The 18,402-nt window shown below is 47.8% G+C and overlaps 1 protein-coding gene across 1 annotated transcript in view; it reads left to right on the top strand.

Annotated features, from left to right (window-relative positions):
* Positions 1-18,402, top strand: part of ARHGEF26 (Rho guanine nucleotide exchange factor 26) — a 103,250-nt gene that overhangs the window by 63,749 nt on the left and 21,099 nt on the right. Inside the window, exons 6-10 of the mRNA XM_081300599.1 lie at positions 407-559; positions 3,327-3,456; positions 5,879-5,953; positions 8,720-8,809; positions 11,072-11,226. Coding sequence (XP_081156725.1) covers positions 407-559; positions 3,327-3,456; positions 5,879-5,953; positions 8,720-8,809; positions 11,072-11,226 — 603 coding nt within the window. The remainder of the gene's footprint in view (positions 1-406; positions 560-3,326; positions 3,457-5,878; positions 5,954-8,719; positions 8,810-11,071; positions 11,227-18,402) is intronic.

Below are 18,402 nucleotides of genomic sequence, written 5' to 3'. Positions count from 1 at the left end.
GACACATGAATTAGGCATATTTCAGACTGTTCTTAGGCATTTAATTTGGTGTTTTGCTCACGTGCTTTTCAGTATAATAAAATACAGAAGCATGAACTCCCTCCTCTCTTACTTGGTGGATTCTTGAAAAACAGTGAAATCTACAATTCTGAATCGTACCTGAAGATGCAGAAATGCCAGGGATTATCGATGTTTTAAAGCCAGATACTTGAAGCAATAAAGCTGTTCATAATACATATTTAAATTGAAACAAAATACTTGCTTTTGAGTTTTTTTTTTTCTTTTCTTTTCCTTTTAGCACCTTCTGAGTTTGATTCTGTGTACTGCAGGTGTTTTTAAATCCTATTGATAGCATTACATGAGGCGATCTGGAAGAAATATAAACACTTTTCATTGTTTTTTTCAGATTCTTTACAGAGTTGGAAGCAAGACATCAGAATAACATCTTCATCGATGACATCAGTGACATTGTGGAGAAGCACACGGCGTCCACCTTTGACCCCTACGTGAAGTACTGCACCAATGAGGTCTACCAGCAGCGGACGCTGCAGAAGCTGCTGTAAGCCACGGTTTCAGTCGTCCAGTAGCCTGAGCTCATGGATCAGAATGAATTGATCCCTAAATGATATTTAGAAATGCCTCCTGGTGAGCCGTTTTCCAGGGAGAAATATTTAAGAGGATTACTTTTGGATGTTCATAGATGAAGTCTAGTCTGTGAGGTGCTTTTCTCTGAAGTACTTTATGGTTTGCTGCTGTCCTTGGGTTTGATTTCCTTTTGTTTTCCCTAGTTGTTAAAATGTACAGAGGTGATCTACACTCCCCCGCCCAGTTTTCTAAGCCAGTAACTGGCAATATATTGTTTGCCTGGGGCACAGAGAGGGTTCTTAAGTGGGTAGGATGGAAACGGGGCTCTGGGCTTCTCTGTCTATGGGCACTCTCTCTGTTGACCACTGGAGTTAGTGTTTCATAGGAGCTCCAGAGTCTCTTCCACCTTTGTACCTGTGCTGAGGAGAGGAGGGAGGGCCTAAAGAATGAAATAGGAAAAACTGTTCTTGATGATTTAATTATGCTGCAACAGGAGTCCAACTTTAACTTTCCCGCCACACGTTTTCTTTCTGAGCTGCCTGAGCTTTGGTGTGGGACAAGCCACCCTGGAGCTTCAGCAGCATCGTGGGTTCCTCTTGATCATGAGCAGCTTTTGGCATTAGAAGGCAGATGCATTTTGCTCTCACCCAGCTTGGGGCCTCTGAGGGTTGCATCTTGCTTGCTGCAGTGGTGGTGACCATGAGGGAGCTCTAGCCAGCTCTGTGGGGTGGGTGCTGAGGTCTCTCTGGAGGGTGGGGCTGGTGATGGCCCTGGTGGCTGCATGGAACAGTAGTCAGAGCCCCACATTGGCTACCAGGACTGATCATGCCCTCTCCCCTCACCTTGCTGAGAGGCTCGAGTGTGCAGGCTGCAATGCTGCCAACTGCAGATGAGGTCTCCGGTATAAAGAAGGGTTTGCATGATGGACATTTGGGGCTGTAAGTCCTTTTCCCGGGGCTATCCTATGCACTGTAGGATGTGTAACAGCATCCCTGCCCTCTGTCCAGCAGATTCCAAAAATGTCTCCAGAAGTGATGGAAGTTGCCCTAGGGGGCAAAGTCACATCCTTTACTTCCCCAATGCCTGCTCCTCTGGTTGCCGTGGAACTGCTGGAGAATGCAAGTTCATGTTGGAAAGCAAAGCCCTGAACCAGAGCTAACTTCAGTTTGCATTTGGTTTTGCAGGATTTAAAAAAATGTGAATAGTTCCTGCTACAAGTTAATTGACTCCAAAATAAAGATCCTGTCTAAGTCTCCTGACTGCAAGAGAATGGGGACATTCTCTTGGAGGTCATTGTTAGCTGTGTTTTCAGGGCTTTGTGTAGTTGATGTGCATCGAGGTTATAAGCAGTGACTCTTAGGGACACTAGAAATGCTGGGAATCTTTGAAACCAAGTAGACAGTGCCAAGTCCATCTCAGACCATTCAGTGCGAACCCTTGGAGCAGGAGGAGGGACTGAGTCCTGAGTGATCCCAGTGTGCCACCAATATGAAGTTTGCTTTTAGCATCCTGAATTTTCTCAAAGCTATCAGGGAAAGAAAATGTAAAACTTCTCAATTTGAGAAAATGAAAATAAAACATTTCTGTTATTTGTCATTCTATGTTTTTACTTTTTGTAGCCTTGATCCAAAGCAGCTAATTTTCAAGCTTATTATTATTTTTTTTTTTAATTTTTGGTACTGAGGATTAAACCCAGGGGCTCTAAACCACTGAGCCACATCCCCAGCCCTTTTTATTTTTCCAATTTGAGACAGGGCCTGGCTAAGTTGCTGAGGCTGGCTTTGAACTTGGGATCTCTCTGCCTCAGTCCCCTGAGCCGCTGGGATTACAGGTGTGTGTCACCGCTCCTGGCAGTGTTTTTATTTATTTACTTTTAGTTATTGCCCCATCCTGCTTCCTGGTTCTTTTTCTTGCTTTTTTCAAGGCATGGGAGTCCAGTTGTGCTCCCTGGCACCCCCTGCCCCTCCCCTGGGAAAAGCAGGTGCACTGGAGGCCGCAGACCTCCACGGGGGTCTCAAGGGGAAGGGGAGGTGGTACAGGCACATGGGCTGGTCAGCAGACCTGGGAGGTCTCACTTTGGTTCTTTCCAGGCCTTACGTCACCTAGGGTGGAATCAGATACCTCTAACCCCCATTCTTGTCCTGGGCTCCTGTCTGGCCTGTAAAAGTCAAGTGCTTGGGTCTGCTCGGTGGTGTCCTTGGGAGCAGCTATAAAAACACCGTGGCCATCTTGTTCTTCATCAGCAGAGGAGGAGAGGTGTGCTGGCTTTCAGTATTAGAAAGAGGACCTTAACAAAGGGCCAGAAGCCTCTTGGTGCCAATTCTAGCCCCAACAATGTCTTTCCTAGGTGGTGGTCCAGGGCCAGGGCAGGGGCTGCAGCACGTTTCAGTGATGGTGGAGTGGCTCCAGGGGTCCAGAGGGGCAGCTAGTCTGAATACTAATTTATACCTGACACGTTCATCGTCACACCACCCAGTCCTCTTCCTCTGTTTATGTCCCAGTTCTAGTAACAGTATTAATAGTTTTGCTAACATTGTCACATGACACCACATCTGATCTTCAGCCTTGAAACATGAGAAGCGGAAGGGCCATTTCTGTTTCCTGGGTTGATGTTGTTTTCATGTGTTTCAAAATTGTTGAGTAGGGGTGAGCGCCCTCGGTGTTCCCTGGTACAGTTTCTCTTGCTGCTTAGCTGGATAAGGAAATGTTTTGAAGTTTCTCTTTGCTTTGTTTCCCTTCAGAGCCACCAACCCCGCCTTCAAGGAAGTGCTGTCACGGATCGAGTCCCATGAAGACTGTAGGAACCTGCCCATGATCTCTTTTCTCATTCTCCCCATGCAGAGGGTGACCCGCCTTCCTCTGCTGATGGATGTAAGACCTGATCTGTGGCCTGTCCCCTGGGTAGCCGGGCCACTGTAAACCCGATGAAGCAAATTAGCCTTATTCCACTTAAACTGAGGCATATTCCTTCTGTAAAACCCTAATCCCACGAGAAAGTGCTCTTTGTTGGAAAATCTTCCTGTGTTGGATATCTCTGGAATTTATCTTCAGTTTATGCCTGTGCCACCCCTCTGGTGGAGCTTGATCACGTTTCCCACCCACCTGACATTGTTGAATTGAGAAGTGTATTGCTTTCTCAAGGACAGAGCCCTGGTTTCTGTTCTGGCTGAGCTGAAGGTAGGACCCTGGGCAACTCACCACTCTGTGTGAGCCTCAGTTTGCTCAGCCTGGTCATTAAGACCCCTCCCATTTGGGTGTTCCAGGATGCTCTAGGGCTTCTTTTTCCCATGGGAGGCATTACAGGGCACAAACCTGGGCTTGCTAGGCAGGGCATACTGGTTTTGGAAGCTTAGCATCCTGAGTATGTCAGGCACAGTCCCTCTGGGAGCAGAGCTGGGCATGCTGGCCATGCTGGGCAGTGAGCAGAGGCTGCCTGGCACACCCTGCAGCTGGAGAGCAGCTGGCCCAGGGCAGAGGCCTGCATGCCAGCTGTGCCAAACTGCAGCAGCTAGCAGGGGCAGGGTGGGCAGTGGAGGACAGCCAGCTCCACACAGGTCTCGCCCTGCCAGTGGGCCAGGCAGCGTCTTATTCTAAGGGATTACCCAGGGATTGTTATGTAGCAGTGATTGAACTGCAAAACTTGAAGTTGTGAAAACCATGTTGCTTGTTCTCAGATGGGTATCTGTCATGTTTAAGGACAGAATATAACTGGGTTATCAAAAGGAAAGTTTGAGACTATTGCTTGAACAGAATGGGACTCCAGAATCAAAGGAACCATTTTTGTCCAGTGCTGGCTGTTTAAGGTCTGAGCTTTTTTGGGTCACAGACCCCTTTGGGATTCTGAGTAAATCTATAGTTTTCATTCCTAGAAAATTCATATCTGTACAGATTTTTATATAAATTTGTATGCCTGGGCTCCATCATGGGGTGCCTGCCCGCAAGGACACAACCAGGATGTTTCATGTTGCTTTTGTAGCTATTGATGGGTCATAAAATTAATTTTCAAATCACAGTTTTTGAAAAATGAAGTAGAGTGGAATATGAGGAGCATGATGTGCATATGGCTCATGATGTGGTTAAATGTTATTTCATTGAACAGTCTCGTTTATTTATGTGCACATGTGTGCTGGTTGCAATATAAATTTATTTCTTACGGTGGGTGGGTCATGATAAAATAATAGGAGAACTCTCACGTAAACCCACTGTGGTATGTTCTGTGCTTCTCATGTGGAACAGTCTGAAGCCTGACTTTTTGGTACTCACATTTCAGGTCCCGATGGCTTGTGGGTTACCACACTTTCCACCCCTGCCTGATGCTGCAGACCTCTTCTTTCTGCCATGTGCAGGAATCAGGCCATCTGGGCAGAATCTAGATGTACTTAAAATATCATCTTTTTAATTTTTAAAATTTTTCATTTGGAAGTTTAATTAAATTTGTTAACCAAAAGGAACATTTTCAACAATTAACATGGTTCCCTGGGCTTTTGTATCATTTCAAAAGTTATAAGTACAGAGTGAATATCTCCTATTCAGAATTCTTGGGATGAGATGTTTCAGATACTGGATTTTTTTTTTTTTTTTTTTTGGATTTTGGAACAGTTGCATATGTGCCCTGAGGTTATCTTGGGGAAGGGCCCACAGATAAACAGGACATCTATTTATGCTTTATGCACACCTTCTGCACAAAGACTGAAGATAATTTTATTCAATATTTTTTAAAATTTCATGCATGGAACAAAGTTTCATGGTGTGGAATTTTCCGTTCTGGCGTCCTACTGATACTCAAACTTTTGTGGATGTTGGAGCATTCAGGATTTCAGATTTTCAGATTAGGCACGGCCAATTTGTAATTCAGTTTACCTTTCGTTGACCGTCTTCAAGCTCAGTTTTACCTTAGAACTAACTTGTGCTATATGCCAGGTGCTTAAATGGGAACTTTACGTGAATTATTGTTTAACCCTTGCAGCAACCTATTATGTAATACTGACATTATTCCAGTTTGACAGATGAAGAAACTGAGGCCAGTACTGACCGGTGACTTGCCCAAGGTCGTGTAACTAGCACAGGGCCAACCTGGGGTTTGGAACCAGGCTGGAGTCTGTCCTCTTACGTGGCCATTCCCTGGACCGTGGGTGTAAAGATCGTTTCCCAGCTTTTTCACTTGGGTTTTAATGTCGTCCTTGTGTATCATGTTGGTGCAGCATGCCGTGTTCTGTGAGTGAGAGGACGTGCCTGAGCGTGGTGTATTTTCCTGGGTGAGTCAGTCTACCATGTTGTTTCTTCTTTATTGCAGACCATCTGCCAGAAAACCCTGAGGGACTCTCCCAAGTACGAGGCCTGCAAGAGGGCCCTGAAGGAAGTGAGCAAGGTGAGCGCCGGCCCCAGTGGCCCTTGCGCCCCAGTGGTCCCCCGTGGCCCTGCAGTGGTCCCCAGAGGCCCCACCGCGGTCCCAGAACGAGCCTCGTGTTTCTGTGGGTCAGCTGTGCTCGCCCCCTTGCCCTGCGTTCTCCACTTAAGCTGGAAAACAGGAATGTTTGCTGTGCGCAGGTGAAATTGGTTCTCCCTGCTCCAGACGGTCCTGGGTCACGGCTGAGCCGTCTCGTCTGCTCCTGATGCTGAATAGCTGCTGATCCGACCTCTCCTTCAACAAATATTTATTGAGTATCAACTACTGGGCTGGGCACGATGCCAGCCGCCAAAAATATGGCGATGAATAGGACCAATGTGGTGGCGTCACTCGTGATGTGTGCAGTGTAAAGAGGAGATCGGTCAGTAAACAGAGACGGTGGCGAGTGACAGAGAGATGCTAGCTGAGGGTGAGCATGAGGACAGCCTCCAGCCAGGGCTCAGAGAGTGGAGGGACCCAAGGCCAGCGAGTGATGGGGAGCCTGAGGAATCCAGGCCAGGAGAGGGCGGTGGGCAGGGGGCTGGCGTGGGAGTCAGTGACTTTGTCCTGAGCTGGTGTAGGAAGTCACAGGGTATTGTGTGAAGGTGACAGTGGGGACAGGACCAGGGAGAACACAGGTGTGGAGTTCAGGTATCCTTGATTCTGCAGGAGGCGAATGCCAGGGAGGAGGGGAGCAGACCTGCGGGTGGGCTAGAGGTGGGTGTGGTGAGCATGGGTAGGGTCAGAGGTCAAGGCAGATGGTCTCTGGCTGGGCAGTTCACTCCCCCTCCCACAGGACAGAGGCAGGTGCTGTGAGTCCCACTTTGCACATGTTGCGATTGAGGATCCATGAAACACACAGGTGGCTGGAGAAACAAGCCTGGACTTCAGAGGAGAGGCCCAGATGGATATGGGTTTAGGAATCCTTGGGATGGGAAGGATGGGGAGTTGGGAGCTGGGGTGGGAGGAGCAGGCTGGAGATTGAACCCTGGGGTGCTGTACCACCCCAGCCCTTTTTATATTTTATTTGAGACAAGAGTCTCACTAAGTCACCGAGGCTAGCCTGGAATTGTGGTCCTCCTGCCTCTGCCTCCTGAGCCTTTGGAATGATGAGCCAGGACTCAAGAGGCCTCTCACTGTGATGCCACGGTGCCCTGAGGAGAGGTCTCTTCATGTCCGTGGCACCCGTATCTGAAGGAGTGCTGCTCTGCTGCACACCATCAGTGACTTCATTGCTCAGGACGCCTGGGGAGCTTCTCCCTTTCTAACCTGTCCTCGGGGCTACCTGGGTTCCTCAGAATCCCCCTCATGGGACAACACCATCTTTTGCTAATGGGTTTGCTGTTGGGAAGTTTGAGGAATAAGATGGTGATCCACACTTAATAATGTCATTTTCTTACATTTAAAAAGTGAGGCTGGGCCTGGTGGTGCACACCTGTAATCACAGTGGCTCAGGCTGAGGCAGGAGGATCACAAGTTCAAGGCCAGCCTCAGCAGTTTAGCAAGGCACTAAGCAATTTAGTGAGACCCTGTCTCAAAAGGACTGGGGATGTAGCTCAGTGCTAGAGCACCCTTTCTGACCTCAGTGTGATTGGTGTGCATGAGTATGAGTGGGTGTGTCCTCTGATTGTATTATAACCCTAGCACCTGAAACAGGAGGTGCTAGTTAACTGCTCTTTTTCAATGAATGATATATTGATAAGGGGATCTATTTCTGTGTTTGTGGGGCTCCTATTGCAGAAGGCCCCTCCTTGGGTTCTATTCATTTAGTTCTGTATTATAATCAGCATTTTATTTTATTGTAATGTGCACATATTATTTTATCTAACAAATCAGTAGCATTAAAATAAAATTTCCAACCTTTATTATTAACAATCATATTCATCTTCATGGCCAGTGACCTTTTGTGGACCTTTTTTTTTCCAGATTTTCCAGTTAATAAAAAATTAGAAATCAAGTTTGTTTTGATATTGACCAGAGTCAAGTACACATTAGGTACTTGGCAGAAGCCTGTGGTGGAGGATTCAGGGCTGCAGTTTAACTGACTTCCTTAGCATGGCCATCCTTGGGGTCCGTTGGCCATCAGGCCCCCCCAAGACCTCCTCTTTCTGCACCCCATTTTTGATCCCATGCTGCACACAGCCTAGATTCCGCCTCTGAAGTTTGGTGGTCTGATTCCTGCTGTTCTGGTCTGGGAATGGGCAGGGGTGCAGCTGAGGAGGTTGAGTGGGGTTCCCAGCATAGAGATGGGAGCAGGGGACAGGAGAGGGCAGGATGGGTGGAGAGCATGGTGTTGGGGAACACCTGAGTGTCAGGGTGTGGCAGACAGAGCCTGTGTGCGCTTGAAATTTCTCAGGACTTTTTTTTTTTTTTTTTTTGGTGGTGGTACTTGGAATTGAACCCAGGAGCACTCTACCACAGAACTACACTCCCAGCCTTTTTTATTTTTTTGTTTTTAGAGAAGTTCTTGCCAAGTAGACCTGGCTGGACTTGAACTGGCCATCCTCCTGCCTCAGCCTCCTGAGTAGGTAGGATTACAGGGTACCACTGTGCTTGCTGAGGACCTTCTTTTCCTCCCGTCTGGCCACACTGCTTCTAACTTAGTAGAGCATCTTAACTGTGTAAAACTGAGAGTTCTTTACCCATGGGGGTGAGTCCTGGGCCTTCCTAGGTGCTGTCAGTCCTGCGGGACCTGCAATAGAAGTGAGGCTTCTGCCTGGCTCTCCTAACCTCCTGCTTCTGTTCCAGCTGGTTCGACTGTGCAATGAAGGAGCCCGTAAGATGGAGAGGACCGAGATGATGTACACCATTAACTCCCAGCTGGAATTTAAAATTAAGGTATCCTTGTGCCTCTGTTAATTACTCCTTTTGCTTAAATCTTATCAAAATAGGGACAGTTGAGGGCAGCCAAGTGAATAGGAATTTGCTTTTCAAAGAAGGGCCCTCAATTGGTAAGAGAGCCTCAGCTGAGGCAGTTCTGCCTCTCCAGACAGAAGCACCTTGCAGGCCAGGAGTTCTGTTATCTAAGGTGCACCTCCAACCCCTTGCTCCTATCCTAGGACACCAAACTTGAGGGAAGGAGGTAGTTAAAACAGTAGAATTTTAGAGTTGAAAAAACACATTTGTTTAATATTTTCAAAATGTCCTGCACACAGTGGTACCCCATGAGCTGGGCCAGGGTGTTCTAAATCAAATGAGGGCTTTTTTTTTTCTTTTCTTTCTTTTTTTTTTTGACCTTTGTAATAAACATTGTTAATGGAAACTTTTTATTTTTAAGTTCATTGTTTTCCACAACTTTTTCTGGACGTGTGCTGCTGTCATGGCCTGTCTGATGCTGCTCTTGAATGGATGGCAGGGTGAACAAAGAGGAAAGTGACAGTTAATGGCAAATCTAGGTCAGGGCCATTCTTTGTTGGCTCCCAGTCGGGTTCTGAATGGGAGAGAGGGCTCGTGATTGTGGTTCTGATTAAGCAACTTACAATGACTGCCCAGATGTTTTCCTAGAAAAAGTGTTTCTAACTCATGCAGTGGAATTAGAGGGATCAGAATTTCATGGTGTTCTGCAGAAAGAAGGTTCTCTGTCACATCCCAGAGTTTTAGGACCACTCTTTTTTTACAGTCACACCTTTTAAATTTTATCAATGAGAAAAATGAAGCTGGAGAGTAAGTAACTGACAGCAGAGTCACTAGGTGAGTGGTGGGAGATTCAGGAGCAGGGTCCAGGTGCCCTGAGTAGTAGGTTGGAGTGTACTTTTCTGTTTTAACCCCCTGACGGCAGTGATGGGGGTGCAGAAACCTGGCTCAGAAAGGGAGATGAAGGGCTAGCTCAGACCACTTGGAAACACTAGGGAGTACTGATTAGAAATACAACATCTGAGGACCTTGTCACACCTCAGGGATAACAGCTATTTCTACCAAGTTCATTTTCAAGATGAGATTTGCTCAGATCCTCATAGCAGATTTCCTGAGCAGTAGGAAAGCTGTACAGGGCCACTTGGGAGTCACGGGAAAGTTCTCATTAAAGAAGGGACCCAGGGCGATGTGGTTCAGCAGGACAGCCTCAGCGCTGTGGGAAAGGCCCACCAGCTCACTCCAAATCCAGACATATTAAAAGAAAAGGTACTCATTTCATCTATCTGAAATTTCACTGTGAAGAGAAAAGTAAAAAGCATAAAAAGGTAGAAAAGTAGGTAGCAAACTGGGAAGAAACAGTTATAACTCACATACAAGTGAAAGAGATAATGTCCCCATTATGTAAGATGCAAGTGATAAGCAAAATATTAGAAAATTACAAGTTAGAACGCAAAGATGCTTTACTTCACTGAGGAGAAAAATCGCCATTTGAAATTAGGATAAAGAATTCCAGCTTTTAGCTTTATACACGATCCAAAGGTTTGAGAACACGTTATTGATGAGGTTATAGGAAAGGGGAACTTTTGCATGTTGCTGGTAGAAAAGATTGTCACCAACCCAGTTCGGAAAATACCATCAAAATTACAAGTGCAACTTACTACCACCCAACAGCTGTACTTCTGAGAAGTCATTCTGTACTTTGTGTGTATAAAATGAAATAAATAGTTATTGCAGTATTTGTAACAGCCAGAAGATTGGACACAGTCCCAATGTCTATCAAAGAGGAATGATTCAATAAATCATAGCATTATACGAAACATACATTATTACAAAATAATGTGATATATAAACTCAACCAGGCTTTTAAAGAGAGAGGTGAACGGGGGCACCCACATGGGAAGCCGTGTGTACACATCACTATTACGTATTGATTAATGCCTACTGTTGGTAAGGAGAGATTTCATTACCTGGTTTCTCAATCTTAACTGACTCTTCTTTAGCTCACCTTTTCAGTTATGATCCAGTGACATTTTCTCACTGACTATGGGGTGATAGTTTCTATACCGGGGACCAAGGTGTCTCCCTCTCTCCTGGAGCATGTGCTCCGTGCTTCTCCAGTTGCACTGTGCCCGTGCTGCACCGAGATGGCGCGTGGCTGATGCCCTCGTTGTGTGAAAGCACTTCTCATGTTTGGCTGTGGCTGATCCTGTGGCCGTGACTGGGCTTGGTCCTGTGCTGTCTCTGCAGCCCTTCCCCTTGGTGTCCTCGTCCCGGTGGCTGGTGAAGAGGGGGGAGCTGACGGCCTTCGTGGAGGACACGGTGCTCTTCTCCAGGAGGACCTCCAGGCAACAGGTCTACTTCTTCCTCTTCAACGACGTGCTCATCATCACCAAGAAGAAGAGGTGAGCCTTGGTGAGCCACTGCCACCAGACCCCCAGCCCAGGAGTGCTGGACCCACTGGCCTGCTGGCGTGACCGCCCTTGCAAACTGGGGGAGGGGAGACACGGCTTTTGCACATTGGGTTGTGGTTGTGTCTGCACATAGTTCTCCTTAGATGGCCACTGGTAATGGGGTGAGCTATCTAGCCGACCTCAGTGTGGCTTTCACGGGGTGCAGGCCACAATCCTGAGCTTTTACCCTGTGTGGCAGTCGGTCCTCCACAGCCCTGGGTGGGCACTCTCATGGCTCCCATTCAGTGTCTTTCAAACTCCAGTCACAGGGCTTCTTTATAAAACAGATCACATGGCTAAGGGACAGTACCAGTGCTCCTCGTGGCATACTTGAAGTCCGCTGTTCCTGATGACTGCTGATTTCAAGGCTCGCCCATGACCTGGTTGTGCAAACCGTACTCCCTTTACGAGGCACAGAGCTCATTAGTGGGTGGTCAGCTGTGGCTCGCCTCTGCTGGTGTGCTCACGTCTGGCCCCTGGGAACTGGCCAGGAGGAGTGCCCTGGAGCCTCTGCTATAGTCACATCACAGACTATCCCCCCACGCCACGCACAGGCACACACTCCACACCCTCCTTGGCTCTAGGAACATTTTTTATAAATGTGCCCAGTGAAGTATTTTTCTGCTTATTCTGCACTAGTATTTTATCTTCCCTAGAATCTGGACTTGGATTTTACAAAAATGTGACTCAGTGGTGTATTTCCATGTATGGAGGAAATAAGGATGTTCTGAACTGGTGGCATGTGACAGGCTAGGCTGGTTCACAGGGTAAAACTAGGCAGCGTGGAGAGTGACATAAACAACCCTATGAGAATAGGAAATAAATGTCCAGATTTATCATGAAATATCAATTTCAGTGCTGCTTCTCAGGTGCTTACTTTGTAGCTTGATAATTTGAACTAAATTGAAACACAGATTGAGCTTTACCTCTATTTTTTTTTTTTTTTTTTTTTGGAGACAGGGTCTCACTGAGTTGCTTAGTGACTCACTAAGTTGCTGAGGCTGGCTTTGAACTTGTTGTCCTCCTGCCTCAGCCTCCTGAACCTCTGGGATTACAGGCATGAGCCACCATATCTTACAAGCTTTTCTTCTTTATCAGATCATATTATGAATTACTCAGCTATTTGGTTATATAGGCAAAGGAAAACTTTAATATTGTTTACTTTGAAAAGCCATTCTGTGACTGAGACAAATGTGTAAATATGCCAGTTTTTATTACATGAAAACAGTGTTTCCATATCTGCAAGGAAAGGTTATTTCTATGAGCTGAGGCAGTCTAAACTTATAGTAGCTAAGTAAATTCCATAAATAAAGATTGGAGAGAAATTGTAATTTTTGAATTCTTGTATTTTATATGGCTCTCCCATGAGATAGCATGTTTCTTTGGCTATACGACGTTTTGCTTTTAGGCGAGGGTGATTATACATGTCTCTTCAAATGCCAGAATTCTTGACCTTTGAACATTTTCCATTTGTTGAAATATTTGTTCCATCTCAATGGATCAAAACCTTTAATTAATCTCTTGACTTAAATATGACTTAAATAAAATAGTATGGAGCCAATCTTAAATAGTAATGCCATTTTGATTTTGATGACTTCAGAAGCTCGAAGAAAATCCTGAGGGTATTTGAAACTTCACTGTGCAACTTATTTTCTAATCTGTATAGACTTCTGGACATTAGGACTAAATTCTGCACTGCCCCTGTTGGCCTACTGCACCTGCCAACACGGGTGGGTTAGCTGTTGTGTTTAACATTGCCACCCAAACCACCCCACCTTCGTTTGCTCAGGTGTGTTTGGACTTGTACTCAGAGCAAGATATTCAGCTCCACTGGAGAGGGCAGCCGAGAACCTGCCTTTGCTTTTACTCTACCTGGGGTCTTCTGGCCTCCCAGTGAACTCATCGCGTTTCTGGGGTGCTCTCACTGAGGGAGTAGCATCAGAGGCTCTGCTTGCTGATGGTCTGAGATGTGGTGAAAGGTGACAAGCAGACCATAGACTCTTGATGAACAGGCTGGTTAAAAATGTACAGTATGCACAGCCGTATTTATACAATAGCTTCCAAGAGGCAACTGCAAATGCTTTGCATGCCAGAGATGGCAGCAGCGGAGATACAGCAGCTTTGAGGAGGGCCGTACGTGAGACGTGGCCATGAGCTAGAGATAAGGAGTCACTGCCTGTGCCAGCTGAGGAAGGGTCCATCCACCCGCTGCTGAGTGCAGTCCCAGGTGCAGCCCAGGGCTTAGCCGCAGGGCTTCCAGTGGCTTCCAGTGGCTTCCAGTTACCAGGCATGGAAGGAAGCTTCTAGCTGCCAGGCATGGCTCTTCAGGAGGACATTTCTCCCCCTCCTCCCTTCAGACTGGCAGGTGGTTTATGCTGAGTGCATTCAGAGATTGCTAGGTGTGTGGCCCTTGGCTTTAAGGATGTGTTTTACTTTTTCTAAAGAGTGCAAGTTCGGTCTGTCTGCTGTCCACGAGAAGGTAAACTTTTTGGTATTTGCAGCTGTGACTGAAAGCTGTCCGGGCACCATCAGGGCAGATGGTTCAGCTTGGTACCACTGCCAATTGGGCCTGATGTTGCTCTGTTTGAGATGCCCTGTGCCCCAGGGGATGTTCAAAAGCATCCATGGTCTCTGCTCACTGTCGACTGGTGGCACCTACCCCTATTTGTGACAGCTGAGAGCATCTCCTGGAACTAGAGCAGTGGCAATCGAAATCAGCTTCTCCTTGGGGCAGTAAGGTGCACAGGCCTGGCCCTGCAGTAATAGTGAGGCTGTATCATAAATGCATAAGTACTAGCTTGATGTACAATCCAGCTTGGGCCCAGTGACTTATAACAACCTATTTACAGACTGTAGCCACATGTACAGCCTAATGGGTTAGATCTGTTATTGTCCTTATCATGTAATTAAAAACTGAATCTGAGACCTCAAGTGGTTTGTACTCCCAACAGGTATGTTTTGCAAGGCAGTTGACTATCTCGTTACTCTTCTCATCCAGTGCCTTATATCTGGCTTTCTTCTTGTTTTAGTCGGATTTTTTTATCACTGTGACCGAGAGACCCACCAGAACAATTGTAGAGGAGGAAAAGTTTATCTGGGGGCTCATGGTTTCAGAAGTCTTAGTCCATAGAAGGCCAGCTCCATTCCTTGGGGCTCAAGGTGAGGCAGAACATGACAGCAGAAGAGTGTGACAGAGGCAAGCAGCTCACAGGATGACGAGAAAGCAGAGAAGAGACTCCACTCTCCAGATACAAAATACACACTCCAAGCCGTGCCTCCAGTTCCCACCTCCTCCAGCCACTCACCACCTGCCTCCAGTTCCACTTAATCAATCCCTATCAGGGGATCGATTCACTGATTGGGTTAAAGCTCTTATAACCCAATCATTTCTCCTCTGAACCCTCTGGCACTCTCTCACCTGTGAGCTTCTGGGGACCCGTCACATCTAGACCATAACAGGTCTTCCTTCCCAGTTTTGTCTGAAGCCAAAGGCAAACTTTTGTCCTGGTACTTGTTAGAGTCCTGCAATTGCTCTTTCAGAGACCCACAGAGTGCAGTTTAAGACAACAGTTGCTCATCTTTCCACAGTTCAGTAGGCCAGAAGTCCCAAATTAAGATGTTGGCAGTGTCCCCAGCCCCTCAGAAGGCCTAGAGAAGAATCAGGCTAAGGGCTTCTGTCATCCCTGGCCTGTAGACCCTCCCTCTGCTCTCTGTCCATGTCTCCATGTGACCTTTGTCTCTCCAGTGTCTCTGTGCCTCTAAATCTTCCTCCTCTTCTAAGGACACCAGTTATTACCAGTGGTGTAGGCCCCCTGTAACAGGATGGCCTTAACTTGATGACATCTGCAAAGACCCCATCTCCACGGAAGGTAACAGGCAAGGTAGATCTATATTTTTTTTAAATTAATTAATTTATTTGGGATGACGGAGATTAAACCCAGGGCCTTCACATGTTAGGCAAGCACTCACCACTGAGCACATACACCTCCATCTGAGGTGTGTCAGGTTGCTTTCTGTCCGCATCTTCTCCGTTAAGCTCATTCCTTCTCTGGGGTTTATTCCTTCTGTAGTGAAAGGCATCTCTGTCCACCTCGTTGCTCCACAGTAACCCTGGAAGACAGCCCAACTCTGTCCTGTCACAGTGACCCTTGCCCAGTCACCATTCTTACAAATGGCTCATGAAATAGCTTTTCTCCATCTGTTGCCACCACTCTGGTCCAAGCCCCTTGATCTCTTCCTATGAGATACACTCAACTGGATTCACGGTGCCACCCTCATCCATTTTACATCCCATGGCCAGAGAACCACTTTAGAAGACAAACCTAGCTGCGTGCTGCGGTGCACACCTACGGTCTCAGAGACCAGCCTGGGCAACGGAGCAAGATCCTTTCTCAAAATAAGATAAAAAGGGGCTGGAGCTGTATGTGCTCAGTGGTGGAGTGCTTGGCTAACATGTGAAGGCCCTGGGTTTAATCTCCAGCATCTCAAAGAAATAATAATAATAAAAAAAACCATAGATCTACTCGTCTGTCCCTGGCAAAACTGCCTGGCGGTCTTAGCTGGCCTTTTGTAGGAAAGCCTCGGGCCACCTCTGCCTTGGGCAGTTCCTTACCGCCAGCGGCACCCAGCTGAGGCTTGCTCTGAAGGGTGCGCCTGGCTGCCTGGAGCCTGGAGGCTCTGCCTGCAGGTCGCTCGCTCACTGACCGCAGCAGGAGGACTGACAGTGACCAAGGGAAGTGGGCTGCAGGCCTGCATCGGCAGCTGTTTCCTTTGAAGTGAGTGTGCGCGTCACCCTGTTCATCCTGAAGGCAAGGGCTGGTGCTACCAGAGCTCTTCCTGGTTCCCAGGCTGCTCGAGGTGGACATCAGTGCAGAAGGGGCTCTGCAGTCACGGCTGGAGCTATTAGTATCTGTCCAGCTACCACCCTGTCTTGCTCCTTGCCGTCAAGCCCCCGTGCCCAGGCCCGGGTGCGTCTTGGCTGACCCAGGGTGAGTATGGCTGCTGTCTTCCTTTCCCAGCCTGCCTGTGACAAGGAGTCTTGTGACCCAAGAATGAATGTAAGACATGAGAAGTCTTCTGAGGACTCTCCGGGATGTTTGTCTCTGCTGATGGAAAAGAAGAGCCACTCGAAGACAGCTCCTGGGCATCCTCTGCTGCTCACCTGTGGTCCCTCCTGCGTCCTGACGCCTGTGCCTGGGGCCAGGGTAAGCGCAGAGCAGCTGCAGAACACAAAGGCACTGGGTTCGACCCACTGAGCCTGTGCTGCTCTCCCAGCTTCTGTGCTACAGAAGGGACCGTCCCATCCCGTGTCAGCCGCCCTCGCCTGAGAAGTCTTCCCAAACCTCAGGAGCCCCAGCAGCGTCTCTCCCAGGGCAGAAAAGTATCTGTGGGGCTTCCCAGACCCATTCAACTAGACAAAGGGAGATAATTCAATATTTTTATTGCTTAAACCTTTTGTCTGAGAACACTTGGCTGCCTAAATTTAGTTGATCCAGGAATACAAACCAGAAGCCAGTAAAAAGAGCTTCCTCTATTGAGCAGCTTCACAAATCCAGCCTAACACGCTCTTTACCTTGAGGCTGTGTTGTTTCTGGAGAGATCTGCAGGTCACATTTCAGTGACGTGAGGAACCACCTGATCAACTACGCTCCAGATTTGTTCTGGCCAAAGTTAAGTAACCAAAAATGTTCATTTACCATTTCATGAAGGTGGCACCAGAAGTGAAGACGGCTGTGCCTACCCGGCCCACAGCTGGAGCTAGGTCAACGACTCCCAACTGCAGGAAGACGGTGAGGGAAGGCACTTAGGCACACAGGGAGAAAAGCCACACATCCCCACCTCCTGGTGGTTGCCCAACTGCGTTCCACGTGTCACCCATGTGCCCTTGGAAGAGCATCCCCAGAAAAAAGAAGCTGGACCACCTTGCCGCCCTCAGGCTCACCCGACCCCTGAGTCTGAGATAGCAGGCCTTGCACAGCTGTGCTCACTATGGCCCTCAAGAGCAGTGGACACCAGATCACACAGACTGACGCTTGTAATCCCAGTGGCTCGGGAGTGGACACCAGATCATACAGGCCTGCGGGAGAAGAAATCGTGAGCTCAGCTGGCTCTGGATGAGAAGCTGTGTGTGTTGCCACCAAACACGGGAATTGTCCAAGCAGAGCTTGGTTGGCTGACAATAAGTGCTCATTGTCTTCACCCTAAAAAACCCTTTACTTAAAAGTGAATATATAACAAGAATAGAAAAGTAAAATACAAAAATCGCATGTCTTCTAAAATTAAAAGAAAGTTGAAGGAAATTTCAGCATGGAGGTAAAAGGGAGGGGTCATCTGCCCGCTGAACAAACTTTACTTTGAATGGCTTACCTTCCAGCACCCACCCTGTGGGTCCACGTTCTGCAAGTGTTTGTTGAATGGTCCTCATGTGTGGGGCAGGACGCCTGTAATCCCAGTGGCTCGGGAGGCTGAGACAGGAGGATCATGAGTTCACAGCCAGCCTCAGCAACATCAAGGCTCTAAGCAACTCAGTTCCTTAAATAAAATACAAAGTGGTGCTGGGGATGTGGCTCAGTGGTCCAGTGCTCCCAAGTTCAATCCCTAGTTACTCACTCTCCCCAAAAAAGACCCTCCCACACTGGGTGCTTTGCTGCACACTGAGGAAGCAAAGGTCAATGAAACAGACATGGACACACAGTTGACTCCAGGTGTTGTAGAGAGGGAGGCATGTGGGTGTGTAGGACCACAGAGCAGCAGACATCATCCCCACGCAGAGAGATGGATGGAAGCTCGCAGAGGAGGTGCCAGTCAATCTAAGGCCTAAAGCATGAAGAGGACTTTGCCTCACAAAGGTGTGTGGGAGGCAGAGCACTGGGCACAGAGCAGAAGAGGCCAGAATCTCGTGGCGCCACGTTCCCTATCGCAGCAGGTAGAGTCCTCTCTGACTGGTTTCTGTTCATCTTTTCAGCCCTCTGCCTCCTGATGATCTAGCCATGATGTTCTCAGGCACTGTTTCCCGTCACACCAGTCAGTGACAGTGAAGGCAGCAAGAGCCCAGGATTGGAGAATGTGCGGTGTGCCCTGCCCACTGTTCAGAGTATGTGCCCTGCATGAGTGGCTCATCACAGTACC

Source organism: Spermophilus citellus (assembly GCF_964194105.1).
Source record: "Spermophilus citellus genome assembly, chromosome: 7".
In the NCBI taxonomy this organism is placed as follows: Eukaryota; Metazoa; Chordata; class Mammalia; order Rodentia; family Sciuridae; genus Spermophilus; species Spermophilus citellus.
The sequence above is the reverse complement of the archived record's forward strand: the minus strand, read 5'-3'. Positions and strand labels throughout refer to the sequence as shown.